Below are 13,127 nucleotides of genomic sequence, written 5' to 3'. Positions count from 1 at the left end.
AAAATACAAATCCAATTTGCCTTGGCAGTCATCTGGTATGACACAGAGTTCTTTCCTCTTTAAGATGTAGAAATTGCCAAGCTGGATCCAAGCCAGCACCCCGTGTTACTGTCTTTGGCAGGAATCAGCACCATCTGCCTTCCAGGAAAGAACACCGCAGCATTCAATGTGAAGGGTAATTACCGTCCACTAGGATGTAGATGGGAAGGCTGACTTTTGTCCTTAAGTGTAGTGGTTACTTTTATATATCACTGTAACTTTATAACATTAAATACATAAATTTTTAACTCTTTCTTAGAGTTAATTTATGTTTGGAAAATCCTAAACATTATTTAATAATAGCTTGTAAATCTGAATAAATATAAGCTTTTCAGCACAAAACCACTAAACTAAGAAGTTGTTTGAAATCAAGAACAGCAGAAGATCTTGACACTTGACACGTGACACTGGAAGACCACTAAGTATCAGCTAATCAGTTTTTACATTTCTGAACCCTTTGCCTAGGTTCCTTCAAACATCTCCTCATACAAAAGTTCATCTACATCAACCAGGTGCAGAGCAAGGAAACAAAAGTAAGAAACACATATTTAAGAGAATTACTAATAGGTTCTGTATAGGGACTGTTGAGTCACAGGCTGAACCACTGATTGAGACCTGAAGGAAAAACCCAGTCAGCCCTGGAAGCACAAGTGAAAGTGATTCACCTGTGTGACCGGAAGGGTTGGAGGCAGGCTCAACCCCTCTTAGACCTCATTAAAGGGCTGAGTGCCACTGAGGAAGAATCTCTTGTTGGAGATCTCTCCTCTGGAGTTCTTTCCCTGTGAGCCTAGATCCTTGGAGATGAGTGAGCATTCATCTTTCCATCCTATTGTAACATCTCCTTGTTTGCACTAGTCTCTTTGCCTTTACAGGTACTCAAAGTTTTAAACAGGCACGTTCATTATTAATCATGCTCAAATATTTGCAGCATTTATCCCCCTATATCTGGCAGGCTTGCAATGATAAACTCTGCTGGGCAGTTATAAGAGTCCACATTTGCAGTTAAGTTCTGAAGAAAATTGATCTTCAGTAGTGGACAGGAATCTTGCATCACCTTTTACTTCCAGATGTGTAATGTGTCTACAAGATTCAGAATACAAATTCACTGAAATTCTTTGAAATCACATCAAAACAGACAAATACCTTGTGTCAGTGCTGCTGTCTGAGGTTTGTGCTGTTGGAGAGCTCACTCTGAGGCATCCAGGACTCCGGTCTAAGCTTGCTGATTTTGTTATTTGAGGAGCACTTCTTTTTGATCTCAGGTCACCACTCAAAAAGCTCTTTGCGTAGGAAGCTAAATTTGGTACACTGACAACACGACTGGGCACCTCAACTGGTCTCTTCTGCTGCTTTTTATCATAAAAGAAAACTGTATCACGCACACATTTTTCACACTATAGTGTAAAAACAATACCTCATCCCTAGTCAATTTGGGAGGATCATCCAAAAATGAAGTTTCCCAACTTTCTCTAATTTAGAATACATTCTCAGGGTATGCTGTGAGCATCCATGGGCTTAGGTAGTCTGATTAAAACAACTTGCATATTTGATTTCATTTTAGATATACACAGAGCTCAGTTAGGTGCTGACCAAGGACAAGTAGCACAAACCAAAATTTATAATCTTTCTTGATACATACAATATCGAAGTAACTTCCAATGACTTGCAGTCAATAGCTGTGCTTAACCCAGTGGAAGACTAAGCTGATTAGGGGTCTACTGCTTTGTATTTGCTTAAAAACTTAAACTCAGCAGAAGTGCACAGGTACAAGTTGTACTCAGAATCTGCTTACAGGTCAGCCTACTGGAAGAATTCTACGGAATAACATTACCATGGAAAATTAAGAGGACCATTACTGTCCTGGTTATTTGTATGATTCAAATAGAAGGAAAATATCGTGATCTGTAATTTTAATTGAATTACCTATCTTACCTTTATAGAAGGAGTCAAACATCCTGGATTAGGGGTGAAAGAAAAAGATCGGTTTCTGTAAGATTCGGTGTTGGCTAAAAGTGAATGCTGAAATCTTCTTCCTTCCTGATGGAAAAGAAATTTATGTCTCTTTGGTGTGTAAACATATTTACATCAAAGAATTGGAGTGCAGAGAGAAAGTATCTGAAGCAATGCGTGAAACATTGTCCTTGAACAGATACCAAAAATATGTACGTAGTAAATATAAAAGGATATCTTACCACCAGCTGCTTAATAATTTCTTCTCTCTCACTTAGTTTATCTTGCAGGCAGCTTATAAGGTGTATATCTTCTGGTCTGGACTCCGGTTTTCTTGTGTTTTCTTCTAATTTTTTAAGTCTGTGCCGAAGGAAGAACGCAGACCAACTAAAATTTTCCTTAGGTCAGGTTCAAGAGACACCTGAGCTGTAGTTTAAATTACATGACTAAAATACAGAGGCATAATTAGGACTCTTCTCAATAGAACAGTACTTTCAAAAATGGGCATCTACATGTAGACTATATATAAATACGGAATGCTGTTGAGTTCCAAACTAAATTGCCTACCCAGTGTAAAATCCATCCCCAGTAAAATACTAATTAAACTTGCACATCATATTGCTTATCTAGTTTACTAATGAGAAAAATCTGTATCCCTCAATCTATTCATATCTGCATCCATCTATTTGTTCTCTTTCTGACCCAATAATTTTAGAATCTACAGGCTAATCCCAACCATATTTGGCTGAGGCCTCAGAAACACAAACTTCCTATAATTTTCATTAAAAGAGAGGTTTGGATGGTCTGCTGCTTTAGTGAACCCTCTAAGACAAAGCCTGTAGTGTGATTTCTGCTCTGTAAATACCTTATTCAAGGAAAAATATTCAAATCAAAATTTACAGCTTCTTAAAGATGGTGTGGAAATGTATGTTTGATTCACCCATGAAAAAACAACTGACTATTTCATCAGCCAAGTTTATGAATTTTGCTGCTCAGGAAACTGAGTGCCATGAATTTCATCTGCATACAGTGAGGCTTATTACAGAATACAAACCACTTTTTTTTTTTTTTTGTGAGAGGAAAAATTTTGAGCATACAAAAAAAAAAAAACAGTATTATCCTTTTGATTTAGTATCTCACAGTTTAGATATGAGCATATAAATGTTCAAAGACCTGCCTACTTACAAGTAGGTCTCTCTGCTGGAGTTATGCTGCACAGCTGAGACTTGAATAAATAACAAGGTCAAAAACAAAGACTATTAGTGGGAGGTCTCTAGTGTACAGCCTGAAGAACCACAGAACTACTTCCTTCCAGAGAAGGCTGCAAAATGCATCCATTTACACCATATAGTGGGGACTGCAGTTTAAGAATATCCTGAGAAATTTGCAAGGGAGTGAAAGTGAGCAAGAGCTTAAAGCTCAAGGGTGCTGTTGTGCTGAACAGAATTAAGTGCAAGACAATGAATCAAGGCCTCTGGTAGCACCTGTGACAAAGATGATTTTACACATCATAAAATTGTAAGATGCTAAGTGCAGGGTTTAATTTATTATTGTAAAACTGCATAGTGGTTTCCTTTAAACAGCATTCCATTTATCACAATGTATCTGTATTTGCGTTTGGAAAGGAAAACCCTACACACTTCTACTTCTGTGCTCACTGTATTCTACCCGTAAGTCATTTAAATATGTATATACAGTAGGAATAATTATAATTAAAAACAGAATTCGTTGCCTCTATGAGTCACAGCTTACTTCAATGACACACCCAACTTCTAAGGAGAAACTTTGCTTAGAGATGTGCCTGAGTGCTGTTGAAATCAGATAACAGTTTTGACTTTCTTCTGGTGATTTTGTTTTAGTACATCCAGTTCTTTTTTTTTATGTTTCATTTTGAGGTCTACAATCTTTCATTTCATCAATTTATTTCATTAATATTAAAATGTCTGAATTCTTATGTTTTAATACTAATTTAATATCATTGATGAAAACATGCAGTTTTCAGGTCTTTTGGTGACTAGAAAGCCAGCTAACAGTGCAGCAACTGGGGCTTCTGCTGACTGACCTGACTTATCACATCTCTTGCAGTCTGAGGCTGAACCACACTAACAATGAGAGAGACAAGTTATTTAGAGAAGAAGCACTTGTACTTCAAGCTCCATGAAGTGGAGGAAGTTTTTTATATGATATTATTGGCATTCTGTCCATGGTTAGTTCATACATTAATCCTAATGGTCAAATGTGACAAAATATTCTAGGAACTTTTATTAAGTAAAATTATTTTGAAATCTCTGAGATTTTAAGATGAGGTTTTGATGCTATTCTTCATCCCATCATAGCATCCTCCTAGAAATAGTTAATAATGCCTACCATCATTCTAAACATAAATTTAAAGAAGTGAATGCAAGAAACATAATAGAAATGCCTTTACAATGTTTGTCTTTAACAGACAACCTATTTTGAAAGATACTGTTATTGCATTTGCACTAGCAATTGAAAACTAAAAAATGTCTGATACTTTTTCAAGCCCAGCCATAACATTGCTTTTTGATACCAAACCCCAAAGCAAAATACATTACTGAAGAATCATGGCATCTTCCTGACCTCTGTTTGCTAATGTTTTGTTATATCCTAGAGAAACTTTTTCATTTTCGGGACTTGTTTTCTCTTCCCATAAAAAAACTTTGACTCTTCTGATCCCAATCCTTATAGAATGTTTTTGTCCCTGAGGTGGAATTTTCACGACTCAGGATAACAGAAAAGATTACTTCAAGCAGATAACTGGCTGCACCTAGTTGGCAACAGTAGCAATGTTAATTTTAAATAATTGGCTCCAAAAATTTGTCACGTGCAGACAAAAAGCCACAATGAGCAGAAACACCTATATAACTTAAGGTCGCTGTTGCTAAAGTTACAGTAAAAAGCTGCTATTTTTATGTGCTCACCAATTTAACTATTGCCTTACTCAAATTACTGGCCCTGCAAAAGCAAAACAAGACTTGCAGGCTAACATTCCACATTTTCTATGGGTTAATCTCTGAGGAGCCAGAATCAGATGCCTTGGACCATTTGAGCTCTTTGATTTTCTCCTCTTATTTGAAGGATTTCTTGTTACATAATTTCCATTAACGCTGCTTCTGTTTACTACAGTAGAGCTCCATTATCTAACCCCTGTAAAGGTTATCCTCCAGCCCAGCAGCTTTACCATTTGAGGCCTTTTAGACCTCATCACTGACATGTGGCTAATTCTTCTCTTCATGAACAGAAGCTCTCAATTCCTCCAAGGTAGCTGCAGGGCACTGATGAAACTGGTTGCAATTCTTTCTGTTGATCTTGTTTCAAAAGATTAAAATGAAAGTCACTTTCAAGTATCTCTCCAAAGAGTGCAAAGGAAAAAACTTTCTCAGTCTTTAAATACCCACTGACTGCTAGACAGCAATAGAATTACTTTGTCCACTCTGACAGCCTGCAGAGAGACATCCCTTGAGTGCATTTCTCTAGACTATGAAACAGATAATTTAAAAGCTTATTTTAAGGATATACTCCTCAGAAATCCTTTTATATATACAGCTGAAGTAGTCAGGACCACGCATTCTACGCAACCGCAGAAATGAATTGAAAAGTACTCATGTGCCAGATCCATCAATTTCTTTGCAAAGAGAGTGTGTTAAATACTATGACCCAGAAACTTCAAATGATTCTATAGCCATATGAATGCATGGGACAACTGCAATCTCATCTCTTATTTTAAAAGTATGTACTCCAGTTCCCTGTGAGGACATGGGGACACTGCTACTACTGCAACACAATGCATACTCTGAGCCTGTGGTTAAGGATGCTAACAGGATGCAGTCCATGTTTTACAAAGAAAGGCAAACTTGCCCTTCTGTGCCCTGAGAGCACATTACAGTTCCAGGCTTCCATGAGCACAGAGGGTCTGTCAGTATCTGCTATGACTGCCCTCATCCTGCCGGGCAAAGCTGGCTGCTACAGCCATAACAGTCTCAAAGAGTACATATGGCATTAAGTATTCCCTTTACAGATAGCAACACATGAATTTCAGCTACAGAGAATGGGTTTAAAAAACTGACATTAATTCTCAGAGACTTCTACGTTGTTTTTTTTTTTTTTTTAAACAGACCTTGAATGACTTTGGGGTTTACAGTTTCCAGTCCTTTTTAAACATGGCCAGCATTATGCAGTTTTTCTCAGGTCACTCCTGTGGGGCCACACTGGACAAATTCCTCTGTAATGCACAACTGAACAATTACTTGAAGTGCTTTTAGTATGGTTGGAAAAAAGAATATGATTCCACTGCTTTTGCAAAATTCCCCAGCATCTACAAGCAAAATTAGTACTTGAGAAAAGCAGAATTTCTGACATCAGAGTTAGAACATCTCTAATGCTAGCTTCAGTTATAGACTCTCTAGATAGCAGTGTCAAGTATGAATTTAAGGCAAACCTTTTGTGTTGTCTCTCCTTATCCTGAAGCTGTGCAGCTTCTTGCTTCTGTGTCTCCAACTCAGTACTGAGTAGTTCCATTGTGTCCTTCAAAAGTAAGTTCTCTTTCTTGAGCTTAGAAATTTCACTTTGACATTTTTCCAGTTCATCATGAAGAGATCTGATCTGGCTCTGGCTACTTCCTTCCTAAGCAAAACATAAATTAATTATTCATAGCCTCTTATTATTTATCCTGAAGATCACACTGGACTTGTGTGCACTGATTTTGAGTGAACTGATTTATCAATTCTACATGAATGCACATGAAAAAAAGTCTGTGATTACATTTCCCTAAACATGCATTATATTATCCATAAAATACATTTTTTTGTAACATTCATTCATTTACTTGTGTTGAAGATTCAGATCTTTAAACGGAAAAAGTCTGCCCTTAGGGAAAATTTGATAAACAAGGTTAACATTTTTAAGTGTGATACGAAGAAAGGAAACTGACTGTATTTCTGCAAGAGACTTTTATTATGACTGGAGAGATAAAAGTGATACTACTGCTTTCAGATAACACAATGTGATAATGAAGTAGGAACTAGATTCTTGCCTGTTGCTTCTTCAAGGTCCTCACACTTCTCAGCTCCATTTGGAGCTCTTCTATTTGTTTTTTGAGATTAGTGCATGATGTCTGTTGCTCAGAAATTTCCACTCTTAGAGATCCTAACAACAACCAGAGAGATGATAATCAGGGCAGTCAGAAGCCAGGTGGCTGAGGGAGATATATATAGACAATGTTGACACAAACTTTAATACATTACATTTTGCTTTGTCTCTTGGTGCCATTAGGTATAATAAACAGTAATATAAAGAAAAAGAAACAACCTGTCCGGTAAAAGCCAAACCTATCAATAGTCAACTCAACTAAGCAGTGGCACAAAGATGCAGAGCTACAACTGCAACAACTCAGCATCTTCTCTGGAATCAGAGAAGAAAGGTCTGTGTCAGCTGTTTTTCAGACCAAATCACTGTAACTGGTTCATCTAACCTTGGACTTAACTGCAGCACTCCTGAGCTTCACTGCTAAGTCCACTTCTGTTATACATAAGGCCATAATGCAGTCTGAGAGCTGTGTGTGTGTTATCAAAATGCAACACATAAATAAGCAGATCTGTCATGTGCTGCTATTTTGTAGGTTGTGTACAAGTTTCAGTATGGATGAAGTACAAAGGGAAAGATGGTTGCTTCCCTCATTCTTAAAATTTTCCTTGAAGCAGCAGAACATAAATTATATATGAATGTATTAACTTTAGAGAGCAACAGATCTAATAAATTTGAATGACTGAAAAAAAAAAAAAGCAAGAACATATCCTTTTTATACTTAAACTACTTTTAAATTATTCTCTCTAGGTTGAAAAGCATTTTATAAATGAGCTTTAATAACCAGAGTACAGACCTGAAGATATTACGTGTTCTCATATTGCAGTGTTCTGTTTAGATCTGAACTATTCAGGGAACTTTCCAAACTGAATAAACAACATGTATGGAGCCACAGATCTCTACTGCTGAACTCAACAGAAAAGACTTGAATCATATATAATAATTCTCCAGATAGAAAAACGAGACATACATACTTAATACATCTGTTAATGCATACTTGGATGTTGTATACAAACTGCTGACAGCAGAGCGAGGCTAACAAACAAAGGTTAAGTGTGTTTTGCTGGAAGTGTAGGGTACAGGAAAGGAGGTGATCCGGAAAATGGAAAGGAAAATGAATGGGAGGAATGCCAGCACTTCTCAGCATATCATCAAGCAGTAGGAGCTGTGTATGCCATAAGACATTATACCTAGCAACAGAGTTTGCTGCTTCTGTATCTGCTCAAGCTCATCCTGTAATTCTTTCTTTGCTCTCTCTTCCAAGGTTTGCATTTCCAGCCTATGAGACTGATGTTGGATCTTGAAAGTCTCATTAAATTCCTTTTTCAAGCGCTCTTCTGCCTCCTGTAAGCAAAGCACGCCCAAAATACAAAGTAGTTGGAGCCTATTTAACACTCTGTTGGTGTTACTTGCAATACCTAGATGAATCTGGTCTTTCATTGCAGAACTTCATTATTTTCATAATCATTTTACATGACATTTCATCGACAGAACAATAAAAATGACCAGAAGATGAAAAAGAAAACTTACTAGGGACAAGATAAATTATCACAATATCTACTAGATTTGTTGTACATCATGAAATAATATCAACATGCTTATTTGGCACTAGAAAGCCCAAAATTTGACCTGTACACCATTACTTATCACACTGTCAGATAAAGGCTTCTATCTTTCATTTAATCTTTCTTGGACAGAACTTCCCATTGTCACTGGAAGTGCTGCTGATACACTGCTGAAGTAGTTGCTCTGTAGTGCAAAACAAGCTCCTATTACCAGTTGAATTTTTACCAGCTACTACCTTCAGCTTGGTCTGATAATGCTGGGATTTTATTCTGAATATTATTCTGAATAAGTAAACGAGACATCATTTTTCAGGGTGGTTTTACCAAATACATTATAAAAGGCTTTCCCTAATGTAATATACAAAAAGACACATACTAACTCCATTTAACTCCATGCTACAATCAGATGTAGATTTAAGCTTTTTTTTTCTCACTTGAACAACAATTTCCTTCAGTACCTCATTATATTGTATTAACATTTTGTCACTGAAATAAATCCCCTCAAACCTTTAGAAACTTTCGTTATTTATTTATAGAATTCATTAATTGAAAGCATCTAAGCCAATACACATTATTATACAAGCATACTATACTTCTTTTATACTTTTTATGTATAAATGAATAATAGATGAAAAGTAATAGAAGTGAGTCCTGTTAACAAACACTTAAGAATTCCTCTTCTAGCACAGCAAGAAGAGCACGCATTCATCCTATGTAGACTAGGATACATTATTTTATGGAAATAATCTCACTGATTCTGTGATCTCAGAAAAAGAAAGTTAAAACGAAAACAAGACCACCACCAACAAAAAGCAACAGCAACAAAAAACAACCCTTAAGATAACAAAAAGTTTCAAACTCAAAGAATAATTCATTATGTGCCACAGTGGCAACATAAGATGGCAGGTAACAACTGAGCTATACACAGGGGTTGCTAACACAGTTTAGCCCACACGTATTTTTTTTTTTACTAGTATCTATCTCATAAACTGACCTTGAGCTCCTGTTTTTTGTTTTTCTCCAACATTTTTAAGACTTTCTGATGTGATGCCTCCAGCTGTAGTTTAACATTTTCATTTTCTTTAATGGAGTTCTGAAGATCCTGCAAAAGCTTCTCCTTTTCTTTGCTGGATTGTAGGTTGTGTTTCTTCAGTGACTCCTTGAAATTGTCTGCTTGTTGGTCTAATATCTGCTTCAGCTGAACCACCTACCAGAAAATCACAAAAGGGTTAATGGCTACATTCATAATGGAGAAGAATTATATAGATTTGAGTACATTCTATGATCTTGCGTTGCTCCATGAAAAACAGCAAGATGCTTGTTTCATGCAATGAGCCCTCTGCTTCAGTGAAGAATGGAGCTAAGTGACTTTTTCCAGATGGCTAATACAGTAATTCAGAATGGTTTTACACAGCTGAAAATATTAACAAATTAATTTTAAAAGCTTTTCTTCTTTCTTTGTTAAGTTTGTAAGTATGAAACTTTGAATTCTTCATCTGAAATATTTCATATAGAAATTTAACTTAATTTCTCTATTGAAAAGACAAAAACACTTCAAAGAAAACAGTTATTGAAAGTTATGACTTAAAGACACTCTTGAATTTTCCTTCAACCTTTCACTGCTTCTTAATTTGATCAACAAACAGAAAGCAAATGATTGGTGCAGCTTTAATGAGTACTTAAAAAAACAACCCAAAAAACTAGAATAGCTCCTTCTGAAGAACATCTCAAAGCAAGAAAAATACAACACTTAAAGTTCTTCTGGGAGGCAGACACCCCTTCAAAGAGAATCTGGTGAAACATGACATACCTTTTGCATTCACTGTCTTTTGCCCATCAATTACTTAAACAGGAATTCTACACATCACACTTTAGACTGCTGTTTTTATTTTCCTTCCTTTCTTAGCTTAACTACTAAATACATTAGACATGTCTATAGTAGTGGTCACAAAAGAAGAGTTCTTTTTATAAGAATAACATTGTTGATTTGTATCTCTTAAGTGGGGAGAGGAATGAGTCTGCTCTAGTTTCTATTCAGTAGGTTTATAAACATTCAGCAGCAATTTGTATTTGGCCTTCTTCCTAATTCTGTGAACATCTTAATTGCAAAGTCCTGAATAACTTCCTTTTTCATGAAAGGACAATGCATACCTAGTACAGTCAATTACCATTTTTGCTGCTGTATCTTAAGCTTCCAAGTTTGCTTTCTCACTTTGTCATGTCACTTGCAAAACCTTTATATCTCTTTCCTTTTATTTTTGGAAGCATGTGAAAGAGCTGTATTTCTTGTTTTTATGCTTATGCTTTCCAAACTTAGAGAAACTCAAAGCAAACTGTGAAAAGGAGAAGTTGTCTCCTTACCATGTCTTTTGATTCAAATGATAAATCATACAATGCTCATATTACTTAGATGATACAAATTACGTAATGCACATCTACAAGTTAGATATAGCTTATATCCTATGAGACTCCTTCACATTCTTGCCTCTATATTAATACATGCTCTTTTTCTCTTCTTCATTGTTGCCTTGACTTCTCTTTTTCCAAGTAACTTGCAAACAGATTGCTAGTTGAGAAAGCACTTTAGTAGTTAAACAGTTGTTTTTAACTTGAGCTACACAGTCATAGTCCTTTCTGGTGCAGCATCACAAAGGCAGGATGAAGATTTACTAAATGGGCTAAAGCATCTACATCATTCACATTTCATTCACAGTAAGCTCCAGTCTATTTTGGGATATACACAAGAAAAGGAGATGTGCTGTGCAAAAAGCCCTTACTTCTCATTAACTTCTTGGCCACTTCTTGCCATTGCACTACCCAGAAGGAGATAATAACAAGGTTTGCCGTATTTCCCTAAATCCAAGGAATACTTTCTCATGATAGCTAAATGTATTCCATCCACTTTATGGCTCTTTTCATTCTCACATCAGTTGAACATGCAGACTTATTTTCTCCAAAAGATATATTCTTTTTCTCCCTCTCTTGAGGCTCTTCTCCTTTCCCAGATGGATTGTGGCCCCTGTTTGCATACTTTAACAAAGCCTGCACTTTTCCCACAGGTTCCCAGCACCTAACAGTGAGATCTACAGAACACTGCTGGGAAGGCTTAAAAAGCTGCAAAACATCTACAAGAGTGTCACTGTTGATTTTTTTTAGTATGGTTATGGTTGTACATCTGCAATTCTGTACACAAGTCAATTTACTGTGCTACTTCTATATAAATAAATTTGCTCTTTGTTTCAAATCAAAGTCATGTTTCTTTTTCTGGTTAATTGATGGTGGCCACTACTGATCTTCACTAATCTTCAACAGTTTTCCCCTCTGAACCACCTCCAACAGACTGCTTACAAAGGGCCATACCACTCTCATGGTTAACATGGATGCCCTTCACCAGATGGGGCAGTGCACTATATTTGAACTCCAAAGTTCCTCAGCTTATCACTGATACTTCACATGTTCTGAGATCTACAGCAGTATCTGGACTTTAGATGTGAGAGAAGTCTGCAAGCAGAGACGAATATTGTTAAAAAACTCTTTAACAAAATTTGGATGATTTTTTCTTCTTGTATGGTAAAATCAAGCAATCAGTAAAACTCCTAGTTGAATCAGACCAAAGGCAATGTTTTGGAAGGTACATGTCAAAATGAAAAATTCAAATGCATTTCCTTCAGACTGAATTAAACATCTTGCAAATTTAAAAATAATTTATGTCATCCCTTATAGGGAGATGAATGACTTTATTCACAGTACACAAGGGAAGAAGAGAGAGTAGAGTTGGTTCTGCTGTGTGTATGTAAGAAAGAAAGCAAACACGGAGGCACAGAAAAAACAAGGCCAAGAGAGCACGTGCATGTACACTGAAAGCAACTGTGACACTTACCCAAGTGATGGAGGCCTAGGTTGTCCAATGACAACTTAACACACACATGAAGAAGTGGCAACACGAGACAGTAGTATCTTATAACCCAGTGACAAAGGAACTCTTTAAATTGAGAGAAAGATGGCAGAAGGGAAAAGAAAACCATGATGCCCAGCTCCCCCACACTTTATGGGAATGCTAGGTTGGTAAATAAGAAAACAAACTTTCCTTCACCAAGTGTTATCTGAATCACATCATTTATCTTGTTCTTTTGTAAGTGCCAGAAAATAAAATTCTACCATCTCCCAGATAGATTCAAACCGACACGGTATATTTAATTTCCTACCAAACAGTTTTGAATTGGCAAATCTGAAAAAAAAAAAACCACAACCATCTAACTTCAGCTGCCACAGACTGTGAGTTGAAGCTGACTAATCTTACAGTTGTTCCTTGACTTTTTCCTTTGTGTCATTCAATTGAACACAAAGACAACTCACTGTCAGGACAAACAGATGAAGAACAATGTTTTTCACTAGAAGTAACATTAATCCAATATTTGTCTTTAATGTACCTACATGATGAGACCTATCTGTGGGCTGGATGTACTCCAA

The 13,127-nt window shown here is 36.5% G+C and overlaps 1 protein-coding gene across 1 annotated transcript in view; it reads right to left on the bottom strand.

The window, feature by feature from the left end:
- FAM184B (family with sequence similarity 184 member B) overlaps nt 1-13,127 on the bottom strand; it is a 37,071-nt gene that overhangs the window by 2,961 nt on the left and 20,983 nt on the right. The window contains exons 4-10 of the mRNA XM_065735733.1: nt 9,652-9,864; nt 8,283-8,436; nt 7,043-7,155; nt 6,449-6,633; nt 2,232-2,349; nt 1,972-2,076; nt 1,183-1,388 (exon numbers count right to left, since the gene is read on the bottom strand). Of these exons, the coding sequence (XP_065591805.1) occupies nt 1,183-1,388; nt 1,972-2,076; nt 2,232-2,349; nt 6,449-6,633; nt 7,043-7,155; nt 8,283-8,436; nt 9,652-9,864 (1,094 nt within the window). The remainder of the gene's footprint in view (nt 1-1,182; nt 1,389-1,971; nt 2,077-2,231; nt 2,350-6,448; nt 6,634-7,042; nt 7,156-8,282; nt 8,437-9,651; nt 9,865-13,127) is intronic.

Source organism: Cyrtonyx montezumae, unplaced genomic scaffold (assembly GCF_038088225.1).
Source record: "Cyrtonyx montezumae isolate F1298 unplaced genomic scaffold, pur_monq_1.0 scaffold_2, whole genome shotgun sequence".
NCBI lineage: Eukaryota > Metazoa > Chordata > Aves > Galliformes > Odontophoridae > Cyrtonyx > Cyrtonyx montezumae.
Note: the sequence above shows the minus strand (reverse complement) of the source record. Positions and strands in the feature narration are given on the sequence as shown.